General features: G+C 33.0%; 2 protein-coding genes and 1 pseudogene across 2 annotated transcripts; 1 reads left to right on the top strand and 2 right to left on the bottom strand.

The window, feature by feature from the left end:
* Positions 1 to 478: 478 nt before the first annotated feature.
* LOC114184842 lies at positions 479 to 2,447 on the bottom strand (annotated as a pseudogene).
* Positions 2,448 to 5,689: 3,242 nt separating this feature from the next.
* LOC114185949 (ATP-dependent zinc metalloprotease FTSH 6, chloroplastic) lies at positions 5,690 to 8,982 on the top strand. Its single transcript, XM_028073926.1, has 5 exons — positions 5,690 to 6,637; positions 6,920 to 7,460; positions 7,584 to 7,897; positions 8,175 to 8,415; positions 8,501 to 8,982. Exons 1-5 carry the CDS (start codon positions 6,033 to 6,035, stop codon positions 8,840 to 8,842), a joined length of 2,043 nt encoding a protein of 680 aa, XP_027929727.1. The 5' UTR covers positions 5,690 to 6,032; the 3' UTR covers positions 8,843 to 8,982.
* A 2,193-nt stretch (positions 8,983 to 11,175) lies between these two features.
* On the bottom strand, positions 11,176 to 12,908 carry LOC114183645 (amino acid transporter AVT1I-like). Its single transcript, XM_028070728.1, has 3 exons — positions 12,633 to 12,908; positions 11,884 to 12,491; positions 11,176 to 11,757 (listed from the first exon to the last, which is right to left on the bottom strand). Exons 1-3 carry the CDS (start codon positions 12,772 to 12,774, stop codon positions 11,242 to 11,244), a joined length of 1,266 nt encoding a protein of 421 aa, XP_027926529.1. The 5' UTR covers positions 12,775 to 12,908; the 3' UTR covers positions 11,176 to 11,241.
* Positions 12,909 to 19,733: the final 6,825 nt, after the last annotated feature.

Raw genomic sequence — 19,733 nt, forward strand, 5'->3', positions numbered from 1 at the left:
ATTTTCTCTCGATAAAAAGAAACTAAACTTTATTTGGGTCTCAATCATTTACTCTTTTACATAGATTCAAAATATCTCTCAAGTCAAAACATTATTAAATTAACATGTAATCTAAAATAATCTCATGCAGTATCTTTTTTACATTACCCTTGATGCTCTTGTCATTTTCTTCTGTTAGTCCCTTTCTTTAGCACTCATCCCAACCCAATGCAGAAAAAAGAAAATACAAAGAAAAGTTTATCAATACATTTAAATCAAATCTAAACTCTTGTAACAAATAAAAAAATAGAGCTATTTATCTTTTTCTGTAATAAATATCATTTGAAAATAATAAATTATATTAAAACGAGAGAGAATCGTTTTGAATATAATCATTACCCAATTCTGGAATTCACTGAAATACAAATCTCATTTAGATAAATGAACAATGGTATTAAAGAGGAGATGGCTTTTGGACTTCAAAAAAGAATCTCTCACGTTGTTATTTACATACACTGGGATCATTATTTGAGGACTTTTCATTGTTTTTGCAGTTAAAAACTCTATCATACTCAAATGGTAAATTCATTTCATGCCATTATCACTAATATGTCTCGATAATTGGACAATGGTACATTTAAACACTTCCATTCATTTGACATCATTTTTTATAATGGAAAGTGAAGAAAAATGTTTCAAAAGAGTGTATAACCATGTGAAAGTCTTTTATCGTTACATACACCGTAAGTCTTTCTATTAATGGGAGTTAGTGTTTCAATTTAATGAACTGAATGGTTCTTCATGCACAGTTTTGTATTTGATTGGTAAAAGTCCTCACAGTACTTTCACGTTAGCCACTACAATTGGTGTACTATTTCCTTGAGAGAGGTGTAGGTCCCAGATATCGCCATTGCTAAAGCTACCATTATTAATATCACTACGGCTACAATCTCACACCCAAAGTTCCTGTAAGTGCCTGAAATCTTCAAGTAGCACAAGCATGGAAGCAGAATAGAAGCTGTGACACTTAGAAAGGCTCCAACCAGGGACATGAGAGACCCAAAAAAAGGAACAGCAAGGGCAACAATGGTGGTGCTCATTACCAACACTGTGCTAACTAAGATGCTCGTCAACCTATTCTTGTACCTCCTTGGAAGCAAGTCTTTTAAAGCACTCGTAATAGGTGTTGCCATCAAAGCAAACTTGGATATGGGATTCACCAACGTTGTGTATATTGCTAATTTGAGCTAACTTTGTTCAGAGGCAGGTTTAGTGTTACTTGTGATTCAACCTCATCGCCAAACATTAGATAACCAATTATAGCCATGTATGCATAACCCGCAGTGGTTAAGAGAAAGCATCCAAGTAACACCTAGTGTTATAAAAGATAAACTTCATTATTACATAGGATTAAATTAACCAACCACTATTGTTCAAATCAAACACAAGTACTTACGTTAGTGAAGTGATGTTTGTTTGTCATGGAATTGTACAATGTGGGAAAGACAGGATGTGCGCAATAACAGAAGGCATACAAGCTAACAGCTGTGGGGAGAGCATTCCAATGCACAAGAGTTCCTTTATGATGAAAACCAACTCCATCAAATGTTGCAGTCCATGTTATTGAAAGGATGATGAGAAGAGAAGCAAAAACTCCACTTGCAGATACATAAGAGAGTAGACTCAAGTTATCCAACCAAACTGTGGGCAGAATGATAAGGGAAACCAATATCACAAAGAATTGTTTCCCTGCAATTGTTAAGGCAGCTATCGAAACCTTGGCGTTGGGAAACAAGTTACTCAAGTTATCACCTCCTAGAATCAAGAATCCTATTGAAACAAGATATAGTTCCGTGTACATGGATACCGACACTATTAGTCTCCCTGTCTTTCCAAATGCAAGTTCACCTATATCAGGATAGGTTTTGATATTCGTATTCATATCCATGCATCTTTTTATTAACGTGCCGGTGTAAAATGCTGCAGTGGCAATACCGAACAAAAGAACCAAGCTTAACCACCCTCCAGATGCAAGAGCGTATGGAACTGAGAGTATACCAACACCTGCAAACCGAACATTGAGGTAACTGAAAAAATAAAATGTTTACTATTTCTTTAGAATAAACATATTGTAAATAACGAAACCTGTTATTGCATTGAGTCCGTTAAGACAAGTGCGAAAGAAGGATACAGTAGTGTCTTGTGCAGAAGGATGAGAGGTTATGGTTTTATGATCGGCTAGTAAAGGCACATTGGAAGCTGAATTGTTGGAATGTTTTTCTGACATTTGAGCAAAACTGGATACAGATATTGATATGGAAAAAAGTTTAGCAGAAGTTGGAAAAATCTCTAAGGATTGATTTGAAGTTGGTGATGGAAGAACAGCTCTAATTATACATTAAAAATTCCGTACCGGAATTCTTCACTTTCTTGGAGTAACTAACTTTGCTGTCAATAGTATGGGCCACATAAATAATCTTTTGAATTGTGATTTTCCTACGTAACAAGTAACAAACGTTGTTCTTTCTCGATAGAAAGCTTGTATATATATTTAGCATTTATTAGACGGATTTTCAGAACGAATTCGGAAACATTCACTAAAAGTAAAAAAAAGAAGAAGAAAAACACTGCATCAGATTACGTCTCTTTCTTACATTTGGAAGATATTTTTATCTGTAAACCCACCTATAAAAACTGGCCTATTATTATCCATACAATTACGTGAAGCTTTTGCAGTTTACAATCTGGCTCTAAATAAGAACAAAGAAGTTTGAACAGCATAAAAAGCCAACTTTTACGGTAGACATGGGTCCGATTTGAGTAAATAAAATAAAAATAGTAATTAACGCTTGTTCTTTTTATAAATTTGTATCGACATGTGACTTAGTATGTTAAGCAATGATGCAGAGAAAAATGATAGATCCTTGAGGAGAGATTCCTAAGGAAAAGAGAAAGAAGAAAATTGTAAGAAGTTCTTAGAATTTGGTAAATATCACTTCCAACCCCAAACGTTGGTTATCCCTTTCTTGCACTTTCTTCCCTGTCCCACATGGTCTGCTGCCATAAAACACTTTCCTGTGCTAATGTTCCTTTCCAAAATTTGTCCTTATCTTTTTAAAGTCTCATAACCCATTTCAACAAAAGTTACTTGTTATGTTATCTTTTGTTAGTAAGTTCATCACTGGATACACAAAGCACAATTAAATGACATGTATTCATCAGCTCCATGCCAATCTCACTTACCTACTAACAGTTAATACTAGCTTCAAATCAGGAAAGTTGTTAGGGTCTTTAACTTCTTATCCCTCATCGGTGACTCTGTTTTGCTTCTCTTATTTCTCCTTAAAGTACTCTTTGCTTTTTATGTTTCTTCCTCTTGTTATGCCAACTTGCCAAGGACATTGGGCTTTATATGTCTCTTTCTTTAAAGTAAGATATATAGTTGATATCTCTATATGTAATTTTTTAAATATTTATTAATTTTAAAAAAATCAAAATTAAAGAAAAAAACATAATATTATCAAAGAGTTGAATATTAAATAACAAAAGTTTTAAAGGGTCGAATAAACTATGTTTCAATAATTTAAAGCAGAAACGGATCAATCTAAAAGAAATTTAGACTAATCACGTTGTTTTTTTTTGGAATATGTATCTTCTAAATAAAAATAAAAACAAAATCTTAGCGATAAACTTTTTAGGTTTAAATACTTTTTTAGTCTTTATTTTCATAGTATTTTTTTGCGGATGGTCCTCATTTTGACAGAATGTTTAAAATAGTCCTCATTTTTACAGAATGTTTAAAATGGTCCACATTTTCGCAATTCGTATTTTATTTGGTCATTTTCTGTAACGACGTTTAAATCATTAACGAAACATTATACAGGTGACACGGCTTGTATTAGGGTGTGTTACAGGTGTGGTAATTAGATATTTGGGGATAAATAAGTGAGCTAGGGTTTTGGTAAGGAATGTTTGAGCAGTTGGTGAATTTTGGCAATCTTGTTCCTCCATTCCCAATTGGTGTTGCTGCAATCTTCTTCTTCATGCAATCCCATTATATAGGTATGTTACGGTCCCAATCTTCTTTCTTTACCTCTGATTGTAATTGTTGGAGGCAACCGTGTTGTATTACTTCGTGCACTGTTGGTGGTTCAAAAAGAAATGGATTAACCCCGATTTGTAGCTGTGGAGAGATGACAACTTTGAGGATGGAAAGAACTCCAAAGAATATTGATAGAAAATTTTGGGTACAATTTGTTTTTATTTTTGTGTTAATAATAAATTGGTTTTAATTTTTGGTTTATTGATTTACAAAGTGGGTGGTTCCAATAATGTGGGCTGCAACTTTTTCAAATGGCGGTGTTGATGAAAAGGATGTCATCATCATGACACAAATGAGGCAGATTAATGACTTGGAGAAGTCATTGAAGGTTGCTGAGAAGAGGCTGCAATTAGTAATATGGTTCACTTGTGTTATTGTATTATTCGTATTGTTATTGTGTGTAAATCTTTTAAAGTCCAATCTGTTTTGTACTATTGTTAAATGAAGAAGTGAATTAGTTTAATTATGTTGATATTAATCCCAACATGTTCAAAATGACATCTTAATCTGAGCATTGAAGTAAGTGATATTGATCTAAGCTTGGGAAAAATTAAATTGATCTAAGTCTGGAAGAAGTTAAATTCATAACATTAATTCATCCTCATCAAAATGCACTACATCAATGTTTGACAAAAGTGAAATTGAACTAAGTTTAAAAAAAGTCAAAATGCAGTACATCAATAATGAATTCTACATTAGAAATTCCAAAAAATAATTAAGACCTCATTTGCTGATTTGTGTGTTGTCCTTTTTCAACGATTACAACAAGAGGTAAAGTAAGAAGATTGAGACCGTAACATACCTATATAATGGGATTGCAGGAAGAAGAAGATTGCAGCAACACCAATTGGGAATGGAGGAACAAGATTGCCAAAACTCACCAACTGTCCAAACTTTCCTTACAAAAACCCTAACTCACTTATTTATCCCCAAATATCTAATTACCACACTTGTAAAATACACGTAACACACCCTAATACAGACTGTGCCACCTGTACAATGCTTCTTTAATGATTTAAACGGCGTTACAGAAAGGAACGAAATAAAACACGAATTGCGGAAATGAGGACCATTTTAAACATTCAGTAAAAATGAGGACCATTTTAAACATTCTGTCAAAATGAGAACTATCCGCAACAAACACTACGAAAATGAGGACAAAAAGGTATTTAAGCTAACTTTTTATTGTTGAAAAACTTTACGTGAGTTTCATAAAATATAAAAGTTTGGTATCTTTTTGTAAAAGGGCATACCCAGCAATGAAGAGCGTTTTTAAAAATTAGAACGAATATGTTTTAGTTTGTAAACGTCAATAATTATAACCAGGAATTTTTTTTATGAAAGTACATATATCCATCAAGAAATTCTCATAAATAGAAGATTTTTTATTTTTTTATCTCAAATCATATCAAAGTTTTTGCATCAAGTATATGAATTTATTTAGGTGGCAACATTTGAACCTGGGATTCACATGAAATAATTTTGATGTATAACAAGTCCAATCAATCAACGCTACCAATTCCGTTTCTTCCAAGTGTGTGGTTGTGTTGTGACTTATGATCACTTACGAAATTTTGTTGATATGTTCTACAACCATCTTCTCCCTTCGCTTTTTTCCAGGGACAATCATATCCATCGATCTTACCACTTCTAAACAGCCAAAGAAAGGTCAAAGAAGTAACCAAAGATACATGAACATAGTAGATCCTTCCTGAACAAAAAACTTGAACAAGTAAACAAAAACCTTAATCAAACAAAAAAGTTCAAATTAAGGCACCCGAAGGTTCCATTTCCCACTCCTTTTTAAGCAAACTCTACTCCTTCCCTCGCAATCAATTCTTCTTCTATACCAATCAAGCCACTCAAGAAAGGTACATTACCATCACACACTTGCATTAACACTTCATCACTAAATAGTAAATACACAATCAACAGATTGGTGAGCAATAAAATGTCCCCAGCACTATGTTTATCAGTCTCCCCCACTTTGTTCTACAAGCCTCAAGACCCTTCCAAGGACTTCCACCACCTCACAAAAACCAGCCACAGCCAGAAATCATGCCAACAATCTCTGTTAGATAACAAAGTCATCAGCAAGAGGAAGCTTTTATCCTCTGCTGTTATTGGGCTGGGCCCAGCATTGGCTGGGCTTTCTGTTGCTCAACCCACAAGAGCTGAGCCTGAGAGCCCAGCTGCTTCTACATCAAACAGAATCTCTTACTCAAGGTTCCTGCAATACTTGGATGAAGGTGCTGTGAAGAAGGTTGACCTCTTTGAGAATGGAACAGTTGCTATTGCAGAGATATACAATCCATCATTGGAAAAAATGCAAAGAGTCAAAATTCAGTTACCTGGTTTGCCTCAGGACTTGATCAGGAAAATGAAGGATAAAAATGTTGATTTTGCTGCTTATCCCTTGGAAGTTGGTTGGTGGCCTGCGCTACTTGATTTGTTTGGAAATTTGGCATTTCCTTTGATTCTGCTTGGTTCTCTACTCTTGAGGACATCAATTAATAATCCTGCTGGTGGCCCCAACTTGCCCTTTGGACTAGGAAGGTATGACTGTATGTAGTTCAAGAAGAGTTTTTGAAATAATGGTTTCATAGTTCTCAAAATAACATAAGATAAGAAGGAGAAAATGCAGCAAGTAGATGAACTGAGAAAAATTAGTGTTCACCATTCAGCTCAAGGCTAACTTATTTAGTTTTCTCTGAATAATACTCTCAATCAAAGTAAGCAATGAGAATGTTAATATTTCATGGCATGTATGATGATTTTAAAAGTAGAATATGCTCTTGCATAACTTAACGTTATTTCCTTTGATGATATTAACTTCAGGAGTAAGGCAAAGTTTGAGATGGAACCAAATACGGGAGTGACATTTGAGGATGTAGCAGGAGTTGATGAAGCCAAGCAGGATTTCCAAGAGATTGTTGAGTTCTTGAAGACCCCAGAGAAGTTTTCTGCCGTTGGAGCCAAAATTCCCAAAGGGGTTCTTCTGGTAGGGCCTCCTGGGACTGGAAAGACATTGCTGGCCAAGGCAATTGCAGGAGAGGCTGGGGTTCCTTTCTTCTCCCTATCTGGATCAGAGTTCATTGAGATGTTTGTGGGTGTAGGGGCCTCAAGGGTCAGGGATTTGTTCAATAAGGCCAAGCAAAATTCACCATGTTTGGTGTTCATTGATGAGATAGATGCTGTAGGAAGGAAGAGAGGAACAGGTATAGGTGGAGGAAATGATGAAAGAGAACAAACACTGAATCAGTTGCTCACTGAAATGGATGGTTTTACTGGAAACACTGGCGTCATAGTCATTGCTGCCACTAACAGACCTGAAATTCTTGATTCAGCATTGCTTAGACCTGGCAGGTTTGATAGGCAGGTATAATTATAAAATCTCATGACAATGAATTTACCTTCTGTGTATTATTCATCTTATCACTAACTGAAGTTGAGGAGGAGACAAGAAAGAAATACATTATTAGTTTTATCATTGTTCCAATAGGTCACTGTTGAATTACCAGATATAAGAGGGAGGGAAGACATATTGAAAGTTCATAGTAAAAACAAGAAGCTTGACAAGGATGTTTCTCTTAGTGTCATTGCCATGAGAACTCCAGGATTCAGTGGTGCAGACCTGGCAAACCTCATGAATGAAGCTGCTATTCTTGCTGGTCGAAGAGGCAAACATAAGATCACACTCAAAGAAATTGATGACTCCATAGATCGCATTGTGGCAGGCATGGAAGGAACCAAGATGACAGATAGCAGGAGCAAAATTCTGGTGGCTTACCATGAAATTGGACATGCTGTTTGTGCGTAAGTACATCAAATACGTACGTTAATAGAAAAATTTAGAACAAAAACATGATGTTTCTGCGTAGTTGGTAGAAAAATTGAAGGTGAATACGTTTTGAGGAATTGACCTTTGTTTTTTCTTTGTATTTCCAAGTTTTCCATTATAAAATAAAGGAATCAAAACAGAAACAGCAGGTCCATAGAACACAGTTTTTGAGAGTGATATTTGAAGTACTTCATATTGATCGACCCTCTTGCATTTGGAATGTGACTTAACAACGTTTTTTACTCTGTGTAGGACACTGACCCCAGGACATGATCCAGTACAAAAAGTGACTCTAGTTCCGAGAGGTCAAGCCCGGGGTTTAACATGGTTCATACCAGATGAAGATTCTTCTCTAGTTTCTAAGAAGAAACTTTTTGCTAGAATAGTTGGAGGCTTAGGAGGCAGAGCAGCAGAGGAAGTTATATTTGGTGAAACTGAGATAACCACTGGAGCTGCTGGGGACTTGCAACAAATTACACAAATAGCAAGACAGGTTAGTATTGTCCGCAAAATATATATGGAAATGGGAGATTTAGAAATCACAGTGTGCTGAAAAGTTGTTATAATTTCTGCAACAGATGGTAACAGTGTTTGGCATGTCAGAGATAGGGCCATGGACATTGATTGACCCTGCAGTGCAGAGTAGTGATGTGGTGCTTAGGATGCTGGCTAGGAACTCAATGTCAGAGAAACTAGCTGAAGACATTGATAACTCAGTGAGGGAGATAATAGAGACAGCATATGAAATTGCAAAGAATCACATAAGGAATAACCGTGATGCAATTGACAAGTTAGTGGATGTGCTACTTGAAAAGGAAACCCTTAATGGAGATGAATTTAGAGCTCTATTATCAGAATTCACTGATATTTCTTCCATTAAGATTGACAGAACTTCTGTGAGGGAAATGATCGAAGCATGAGCATAGTTCAAGTAACAGACATGATATATATAGCTTTGTATCGAAGTAGGATGAGATTATACATAACTACAGAGTATAGAAGTTAGTTTTTTTGACAGAGAATTGTTTACTTTTCATCAATAACTATTGAACTTACAAGTTAGTTGAAAACTTTTCCTGGGATTTGAACAATAAGAAATAGAGATTAATATGAGCACAAGTTTGAAAATGTTTAAGCTTTCACGGGAAAATAAATGGATTTAATTATCATTTTTTAAGAAAAAAAGAAAGTACAATAATATTTAGATTTAAAGTCAAGAGATAGTATAATAATTGGTGTATTTGTGCATGTTTCCAATAAACAACAAATATTTGATAAAAAAAAATTACACAATAAATCATACTGATAGATGAATATGAATTTCATATTCAATTGAAAGATGCCAAGAGGATGCAAACACTAAAATAAAGTTGAAATAGAGATAATATTCATAATAGAATGAAGTTTTAGCAAATATAAAAGAGATAACCATACAACTTATAATACAAAAACAAATGTATTTTTTTTTGTAATTAATTAGAAATAATATAACTTTTAAATAACATTAATTAAATAATTGTTACACTATTATAAAACTTATTAACCCTAACTCTTGAATGTTATCAACAAAAATAAATGGATTAACTTTCTCTTTTCTCTTTTATTGAATGAATGAGAATTTAGAATTTATTGAATCCTTAGTGTGTGTTTATGTAATCATTATACCTATATTATATTGAAAATGAGGAGATAATATAAAAGTATGTTTGATCTAACATATGTAATAGTTATTTTCTTTGCCATGTGATAGGTTATATTTTTTCATATATATAAGGATATTTTAGTCATTTAATTTGAGCTATGGAGGTGCATGAAGATATAGCTTAGGAAGAGGCTGTGATGTAAAAAGTTGTTGTGAGCCTACCCAGCAATCCAATTGGTAGCGAGAAAGCCCAATCAGAAGATTCAGGAGTAGCATTACCGCAACTTATACATGAGCTTACATTTAGGAAGATAAGTAGGGATGGCAAAACGGGCCACTCCAGTCCGTTTTAGCCCGTTTCGCATTTTGGTCCGTAAAGTATGGATTGGATTAGTCCGTTTCACAGTTTAATTTCGGATTCATTTTTTTAGTCTGCTCTGCGGATTGGCCCACATTTGTGATGAGTGAAATATTTTTTTTTTGTTGAGCAAAATATTTTTTTTTTATTTTTTCATAATAATTGATATTCATTTTCTATCAAAATAATTTCAATTAGTTTAGCTAATCAAAGACAAGAAATATAACAACGAAGATCATAGCTAAAGTACAATAGCAACATGATGAATGATGTAAGAGCTAAAAAAATGAGAACATATAATTTTGTAAGCGAACGAGCGAGTCAGCCCGCCCCGTCCAACCTTTAGCCCACGTGGACTACGAGCCTATGAGGGACGAATCATCGCGGGTCAGCAGATTCAATATCTCAACTCATCCCTAGTTTTTTGTGCGGACCTACGGGCCAACCCGCCTGACCTGCCCCGAATTGTCATTCCTAAAAATAAGTAGGACTCGCAATAGGTAATTTAAAAAATAATGATGAATTAACATCAACTTAAAACAATACTACAAAGTTGACCTTTAAAAGTTAACATCTATAAATTAATAAATTAGCATCTATACTTTTAGATCTATACATGAATTATGTAAATATGACATTATTAACTAAATAGTGCCAACTTTTATTTATTAGCATAATTCAAAATTTCACTAAATTACTATTTTATTTTCTTATAATGTCATTGTCTACCTTTAGCAATTTGTGTAAATGTTTGTAGTGTCATTGTCGACCTTTAGCAAGTTGGGTCGATCCCAACCGTAGTGAAATATTTACACTTTTGTGATTGCATACACTTTATGACTACAAGCAGCATTGTAAGAATTTTATGATCAGTTAAAGATATTCCCGGGACAAAGTGATGTGAAACATACAAGAAAAAATGCGCATTAATTGTGGTAAATGATGTGAATACTGTTGTTCAATTTGTTATTACATTGTTATATAACTCATTTATCTGTAAAAGTTATTTTAATATTTACAAACTCTTCCATTTTTTTCTCTCATGTCCAGAGAACATAATTCCTATTTTACACCTCTTTCATATCTGACTTTTAACTTGGGGACTATGCTGAAAAGACATATTTGTTGCACTGAATGCGCATTTTCTCTCCAAATTTTGGCATATATTCTATATTTAGAACTCAAGCACGTCTAACACATTCTTTCTCATCTTTAACTTGTCTTTTAACTCTTTAAAGCATATACACTCCATGTGGAAAAAATACTTGTTTTTTTTTTTGGAAATTTATAGTCAAAAGAGTGGACCACTACATTGTCCTTTACAAATTGTGGGCTATTTCCACGAGAGAGATGTAGGTCCCAGAAATTGCCATTACAATAGCTATCATTATTATCATCACTATAGCTACCGTCTCACACCCAAATTTCTTGTAAGTGCCCGAAATCTTCAAGTAGCACAAGCATGGAAGCAGAATAGAAGCTGTGACACTTAGAAAGGCTCCAATCAGAGACATGAGAGACCCAAAAAAAGGGACAGCAAGAGCAACAACGGTGGTGCTCATTACCAACACTGTGCTTAGTAAGATGCTCGTCACCCTATTCTTGTACGTTTTCGGAAGCAAGTCTTTCAAAGCATTCGTAATAGGTGTTGCCATCAAAGCAAACTTGGATATGGGATTCACCAAGGTTGTGTATATTGCTAACTTTGAGCTAACTTTGTCCAGAGGCAGGTTCAATGTTATTTGTGATTCAGCCCCGTCACCAAACATTAAATAACCCACTATAGCCATCGATGCATAACCCACAGTGGTTAGGACAAAACATACAATTAGGACCTGCAATATTCATGAAAGTAAAATTCATTAATTACATAGAACAAGCAAGAAAGTGAAAGATACACTCTTTACTTGAATATAGGACAATATAGACCACTTTAATTCAAATCAAACATGAGTACTTACGTTAGAGAACTGATGTTTGTTTGCCATGGAATTGTACAATGTGGGAAAGACAGGATGTGCGCAATAACAGAAGGCATACAAGCTAACAGCTGTGGGGAGACCATTCCAATGCACGAGAGTTCCTTTATGATGAAAACCAACTCCATCAAATGTTGCAGTCCATGTTATTGAAACGATGATGAGAACAGAAGCAAAAACTCCACTTGCAGATACATAAGAGAGTAGACTCAAGTTGTCCAACCAAACTGTGGGCAAGATGATAAGGGCAACCATTATCACAAATATTTGCTTCCCACCAATTGTTAGGCCTGCTATCTGAACCTCCCCAATGGGGAACATGTTACTCAAGTTATCACCTTCTAGAATCAAGAATCCTATTGAAACAAGATATAGTTCCGTGTACATGGATACTGACACTATTAGTCTCCCTGTTTTTCCAAATGCAAGTTCACCTATATCAGGGTAGCTTCTAATGTTTGAGTCCTTATCCATGCATCTTTTAATCAGAAGACCCGTGTAAAATGCAGCAGCAGCAATAGAAAACAGAAGAGCCAGGCTTAACCAGCCTCCTGTTGCAAGAGCATATGGAACTGAGAGTATGCCAACACCTGAAAATTAAACCAAAATCGCAAACAAAACATTAGCCTTATATTAAGTTATGTTTTTGCATAGGTTGAAGCAACTATAAAAGAAACAGATTATATATTTCAATGAGTTGAAAGTAAGTGCATGGTTGTAGGAGGTGAAACCTGCTATTGTATTGAGTCCATTAAGGCATGTACGGAAGAAGGATACAGTATTTTTGGCAGAAGAATAAGAGGCTATGGCTTTCTCCTCATCATTGAGAAAAGGTACACTCAAGGAAGGATTGTACGAAATTTTTTTTGACATTCTTACAATATCTATCTGATATAGCTGTTGATGAGAGAGAGGTTAATCCTTTTTTTATGTGAGAAGTTTGATACTGGAGTGGCTTGAATTTGCTCTCAGATCTGGTCTAATAAATACATAGAAATTTTGAAGTTGTTTTCATACTTCGAAAGGTCAAAAAAACGTTTATGATATTTCCCAATTCAAAAAACCCTGATGCTAAATATGGGCCACGCGTAAATAGCCTTGCCTTTTTTTTCATACCAAATATGAGTTTGTTTTCAAACTAGTATGAGTGTATTTAGCTTATTTTAAACGGGTTTTTCAACTTACTTCCCCACCTAGTACAGAAGCAACTTCTGAGTACCTTCCCACATCAGCAAATCTAATCCACTATTGGCTATCGAGGAAACAAAAGCACAAAATATTTACTATAAACAAAAGAGTTATTTTGTACATACTTTTAAACTACTGAAGAATATTTAATAATTAGGACATATATATATCATTGTTGTCTTTATGGATACAATACAAAGAAATTCTTACTTAAAATATATCTTTTGTTTAATATTCGAGAGTGGAAAAGAATGATTATGGAGAGTAAACTGAATATTTAAGTGAAGAATGATGGCAAAGTGAAAAGAACGCGGTTGAATCATCTATTGAGATAAGATCAGATAAATGCCCTCTTTAACTATGAGATGAAAGAAGCGTGTAAGAGCATTTTAGGAAAAAATAGGTCCCACTTTGATAGCGAAATTAAAGGGAGAAGCACCGAGTAGTAAGCACGCCGATGTTTCTCTTATTTTAGGATGTTTGATAGTGAGGTCTTCAGTTCAGAAGTATCATTCATTTCATAAATATCCATGTGTTTTAATTAGTTGCAATTATAGTCAATGGTCATTCAACATACGAATGGATGAAAGTTATGGCAACAATTTATACATGTTTTCGTTTCACAAATATACTTATATTTATTATTTATTTTTGCAGAGAAATTAATCAACTAAAATTCTTTTACTTTTAGTTATTTTAATATTTTCTATTTTAATCTTCATGATATATATATATATATATATATATATATATATATATATATATATATATATATATATATATATAACTTATTTTTAGTCATTAGAATTCAGATTAATTAATTAAAAAATTAATATATTTTAAAAATTAAAAAAAATCATAGAAAAATAAATTATTTGTCTTAAAAGCGAAAACATTATTAAATAATAAATTTAATTGACCCAATTTAATAATGACACAAGATAAATGTGCTGAATTCATTCAATATTTGTTAATAAGACAAAAGTTAGATTAGAATAATTGAGTAAAAAAAACCTAATGATCTATTCCATTTTTAAATAGGTAAACGAATATAAATTTAATTCAACATATATTCAACTATTAATCAAGTTAGATTGAATTAATCAAGTTCACAAATTGATCATTACGTATTCCAATTTATATAACAATCATTCTTTTTAACAAAGTTTAAAATAAACATTTTAATGTTTTAAGTTGGAAATATATATATATATATATATATATATATATATATATATATATATATATATATATATATATATATATATATATATATATATACCAAAACAATGATAAATATGTAAAAAAAAATACTATATCCGTACATTAATAATACTGATAATAACAATGATAATATGTATAACAAGTTTTTCTAATAAAATACATGATTGAAAACATTAGCTAGTATCAAAACATTTACATATAGCTAGTTATCTAAATATATTCACAAAAGTATCAAGATACGTTTAAACTATGATTAGAAACATCTATAAAAGTAGTTAATAATTAGTTATTTAAATAACTAAATAAAATTTCTATCATTTTGGTATAGCAATAAAAGAAACCTTAACTCAAACAGGTAACGTTTATCTTTTTCATTATATTTACAGCAAGCTTACGTTGTTTTAATGAATATCTTACTCATTATTTGACGTTATCTTAAGATGATCATTTATCCTATTTTGTTTTTCACTTTATTGAGTAATTTGTTCTATATTAATCGTCATCTTCTATACTTACTCTATAAAAAATAATTACACTAATAAACAGTGATCAATTTCTTGAACAACGAGTTAAGGCTGTAATAAAGTTACGAACTGATTTTGAATTTCATATCTATATAGTTTTGTACGAAATAAGGTTGATGGTTCATCCAAAACATGCAACACATGTTTAATTTAACTTCGAAAGGAAAACACAAAAGAAACATGTGCAGATTAAGGGATAATTTGAAGAATCAATCATGTGTTTTAGTCCACAAAAATTAGGATATTTGAAACTAGCTATGATTAATCATAATGAGAGAAGAAAACATCTAGAAAATTCATATCAAAATAAACTTGAATACAATACATATTAATTTTCAACAGAGACAAGTATTATTATGAACGAAAAGTAATATAATTTAAGTATATATCTTATAACTTGCTCTTAATTAGTTATATATTTAATAATTATTATTTTTCTTCATATTTCTTTAATCTATCAACATTCTGTTTCCGGTTTGTTTTCATTTGGAGTCTAAACCTGGCTAGGAATCAATTATAATTTTTCCTTTACATTATTCTCAAATTAAATATTTTAATCTTTTTCACTCAATTTCCGATCTTTTCTTTTCGTACATATAATATGTGTTACCATTTCAAATCTTCTTTGTTTATGTTTTTTTTTTTATGTATTTGAAAGTTTTCTTTTTAATTTAATAAAATTAGGTCATTTGGCTCATAAACTAGGAAGATAACCGCATATGATTCTCTGCATGTATGCAGTGCTAACGATTTAATAACTATCTTTGTAGCTCTACAATGTTTCAGTTTATGTTCTTATCTACTATCTGGATATAGCAAGAAAGATGTACGGTCTAATGAGGCTACTACGAAATATTTACTCATGGGTGGAGTAAGCTCTTCTATTCTGGTCTATGGTTTCTCATGGCTATATGGTTCATCTGGGGAAAAGATCGAACTTCAAGAAATAGTGTTACTTTATTTCCTGCACAATTTTTGAAGATGTAATCCCTATTTCAATTTAATAATACAAACTAGTCTAGATTTAGAAATTCTTATTCTTACCTATTGCGTTAACAATTTGGTATCAAAACTGCTTCACATGGGCCTAAACCAAAATAATCGAGTGATAGAGAGGGACATCTCAGGGGAAAAAATATGCACCAAAAGAAACTAGGTGAGAGTGAGTGAAACACCTGTGAGTTTGAGTGTCAAGAACTTTTTTCTAGAGATGGCAGAATCTATCAAGTACGTGCAACCAACAATTCCAAAATTTGATGGGCACTATGATTAATAGGCAAAGTTGATGGAAAATTTTCTTCGATCAAAAGAGTATTGGCACTTGGTCGAGCATGGAATTAGAGTTGTTCCCAATAAGGCAAATGCAACAAAAGTCGAAATCAAGCAATTGATAAAGAAATTTTGGATACCATTCTGAATGATGAGACTTCTAAAAACATTTGGGACTCCATGAAACAGAAATTCCAAGATTCGACACAAGTGAAAAGGGCATAGTTTCAATCCTTACGCAAGGACTTTGAAATGTTACAAATGAAGGAAGTAGAATTCATGAATACATACTTTGTTCGAACTTTCAAGATAGCAAAAAATATGAAAGTAGTTTGAGAAAATATGCAAGAGAACGTCATAAATGCAAAAATCTTCCGGTTTACGACAACCAAGTTTAATTATGTGGTGTGCTCCATTGAAGAATCTAAGAACATGGATACCATGACAATAGACGAACTTCAAAGCAGTCTTTGGGATCACGAGCAAAGAATGACATTCTCAACAGTAGAAAAGCAAGTCATGCAAGTCATGGTTGATGAGAGAAGTGGAAGAGGTAAAGGAAGAGGGAGATATAGAGGATTTGTTTGAGGTAGAGGAAGGGGAAGACAAGCATTTAACATGGCTGAAGTTGAATGCTTCAAATGCCATAAGCTTGGACATTTCCAATATGAGTGTCCGATGTGGGAAAAGAAAGCAAAATATGCTGAAAGGGAGGACAAAGTGGATCAAAAGGATTGTTGATGGTCCATGTAGAACGCAAAGAAAGGAGGAAGGGTGAGTGGTTTCTAGACTCGAGGTGCAACAATCACAGGAGTGGTAACAAGGAGTGGTTCTCAAAATTATATCCTGAGTTTTATTGATGACCTATCATGTAAAGCTTAGGTATACTTTCTAAGTGAGAAATCAGAAACTTTTTCTTTCTATAAAAGTTTCAAAGGTTTGATGGAAGAGGAGGCTGGAGAAAGTATCATATGCTTTAAGAATAGACACAGGAGGAGAATTTTCTTCAAAGGCATTTGAAGAATTTTGTAGAAGCCAAGAATGAGGAGACAATTTATTGTTGCATACACTCCTCAGCAAAATGGGGTTGTGGAAAGGAAGAACAAAACCATTATGAATATGGTTCGCTTTATGTTGGTTGAAAGACAAGTTCCAAAGATTTTATGGTCGGAAGCAACAAAATGGTGTGCTCATATTCTGAATAGAAGTTCCATAACAGTCGTACAGGAAAAAACTCCTAAAGAAGCATGAAGTGAAGTAAAACCTTCTGTTGATTATTTTCAAGTTTTTGGTTGCCTAGTTCATATTCACACACCAGACTAACAGAGAGCTAAGGTAGATAACAAGAGTAAGCCATGCTTATTGTTTGGAGTCATTGATGAATCCAAAGCGTACTGATTTTTTGATCCAATCAATAGATAAATCATCATTAGCAAAGATGTAATTTTTGAAGAAAACAAGAGTTGAAATTGGGAGAAAAATGAAGCAGAAGATCAATAAGATGTTATTGAATTGGAAGAAGATGGAAAGCATAACTCTGCACAACTTGAAGATGCAACAGAAAGTGAGAATCAGTAAGGTACAAAGACATTTAGTACTAGAACAAGCATCATAAATGAATCTCATATCCCAACACTTGAGATTCCAATTGAAGGAAGGGATAGAAGGCACAAAAGAAAATCAATATGGATGGCAAATTATGAAGAAAGAGATGACTTATCAAATAATGATATTACAAGTGCGCTATTAGTGACTAAAAATGATCTAGTGACATTTAAGGAAGCAGTTAAAAGCAAAAAAAGTGGAGAATTGACTTATGTGCAAAAAGGGGTAAAGGCAATTGGAATAAATGGGTTTTCAAAACCAAACTCAAGGAAAATGGAGAAATTGACAAATTTAAAGCGAGTCTAGTAGCAAAGAGGTATGCATAACACTATAAGGTGGATTACAACAATTTTTTTTGAATCAGTTGCTAAACTGGACACCATATGCATCATACTTTCAATGGTTGTATAGTTTGACTAGGTCATTTTTCAGCTAGATGTGAAAAAGCACATTTCTTCGTGGAGACCTTAAAGAAGTAATATATGTACAACAACTAGTTCGATTTGTGGAAAAAGACATGGAAGAAATGGTATACAATTTTTTTTTTAAAAAAAGGCATTGTATGGGCTTTAAAAAACACAAAGAGCTTGGTACAACAAAATAGAAGCATATTTCTTGCGACATGGTTTTGAAAGATGCTTTTGTGAGCATACGTTATTCACAAAAGTCAATAGAGGGAGGTAAAATTTTGATTGAGTCTATGTGTAGATAATTAATATACACTAGAAATGATGACATCATATGTGATGACTTTAAAACCTCCATGATGTCAGAATTTGATATGACTGATCTTTGGAAGATGAGGCATTTTCTTGGTGTTGAAATTTTGCAAAATGCACATGGAATTTTTATGTATAAAAGGAAATATGCTCAAAGGTTTTATCTCAGTTTGGCATGATGGATTGTAATGCAGTCAAGAATTCAATTGTCCCAAGAACAAAGTTTTCTAGAAAGGATGCAAGGCCTAAAGCAAATGCTACTCAATTTAAGCAAGTGGTTGATAGTCTTATGTACTTAACTGCAACCATACCAGACTTGATGTATGGAGTTAGTCTAGTTAATCGATTCATGTCCAATCCCACAAAAACTCATTCGTTTGCAACCAAGACAATTTTAAGGTATTTAAAAGGGACAACTGTTATTGGATTTTTTACAAGAAAGGAGAGCATGTATGAATTTGTTTTTTCAATAGGATCTGGGCCAGTTTCATGGTCTTCCAAGAAGTAGACAGTGGTAGCACTATCTATAACAGAAGCAGAGTACATAGCTGCAACATCATGTGCATGCCAATGTATTTGGATAAAGAGAATATTGAAGACCATAGGTTTTTAAGAACATAAGCATATTTTGGTTTCTTATGATAGTAATCTAGTTATTCAACTATCTAAGAATTTAGTCTTTCAATAAGAAGTAAACATATAGATGTTAGGTTTCATTTCTTAAGAGATCTTGTTAAAGAGAGAAGCATCAAGTTAAGTTTTTGTAGCGCTCAAAATCAATTAATAGATATAATGACTAAACCACTCAAATCAGAACAGTTTTTGACACTCAGCGTTATGTAACATTTGATTGAGGCAACATAAGTAAACTAGATGTTTTAACATCTAATTTAAAGGAGAGATTATTAATCGTTTAAATATTATCTGTTTCTATTTTTTAAGTATGTGATAGTTTTTTTTAATTTAATAAAATTAGCTCATTTATTGACTTATTCTTTAAGATAGAGCTAAAATTTAGCTTGTAACCGAAGAGGATAACCATCCATAATTTTATGTGTAGGTTTATTTTCTGCATAATACTGTAAAGATATAATCACTATTTCAATTTAATAATACAAAATAGTACAAACTTAGAAATTCTTATTCTTAATTACGCTATGTTCTTTATTATAAAAAGTAAAGGGCGATGGAAAAGAAAAAGTAAAAACAAGAAAGTATGACATTTTAGTAGGGTAAAAGTACAAGGACTTTTTTTTGAAAAAGCAAGTGATTAACCTAAGTTACTCCTATCTCTCATCACTTG

The sequence above is a fragment of the Vigna unguiculata genome, chromosome 5, assembly GCF_004118075.2.
Source record: "Vigna unguiculata cultivar IT97K-499-35 chromosome 5, ASM411807v1, whole genome shotgun sequence".
Lineage (NCBI taxonomy): Eukaryota > Viridiplantae > Streptophyta > Magnoliopsida > Fabales > Fabaceae > Vigna > Vigna unguiculata.

Coding starts and splice junctions, on each gene's coding strand:
- LOC114185949 (XM_028073926.1), top strand. CDS start 6,033: ATGTCCCCAGCACTATGTTTATCAGTCTCCCCCACTTTGTTCTACAAG. Junction 6,638..6,919: donor TTGCCCTTTGGACTAGGAAG/GTATGACTGTAT, acceptor TATTAACTTCAG/GAGTAAGGCAAAGTTTGAGA. Junction 7,461..7,583: donor CTGGCAGGTTTGATAGGCAG/GTATAATTATAA, acceptor TTGTTCCAATAG/GTCACTGTTGAATTACCAGA.
- LOC114183645 (XM_028070728.1), bottom strand. CDS start 12,774: ATGTCAAAAAAAATTTCGTACAATCCTTCCTTGAGTGTACCTTTTCTC. Junction 12,492..12,632: donor TGGACTCAATACAATAGCAG/GTTTCACCTCCT, acceptor TTTAATTTTCAG/GTGTTGGCATACTCTCAGTT. Junction 11,758..11,883: donor ACAAACATCAGTTCTCTAAC/GTAAGTACTCAT, acceptor TGAATATTGCAG/GTCCTAATTGTATGTTTTGT.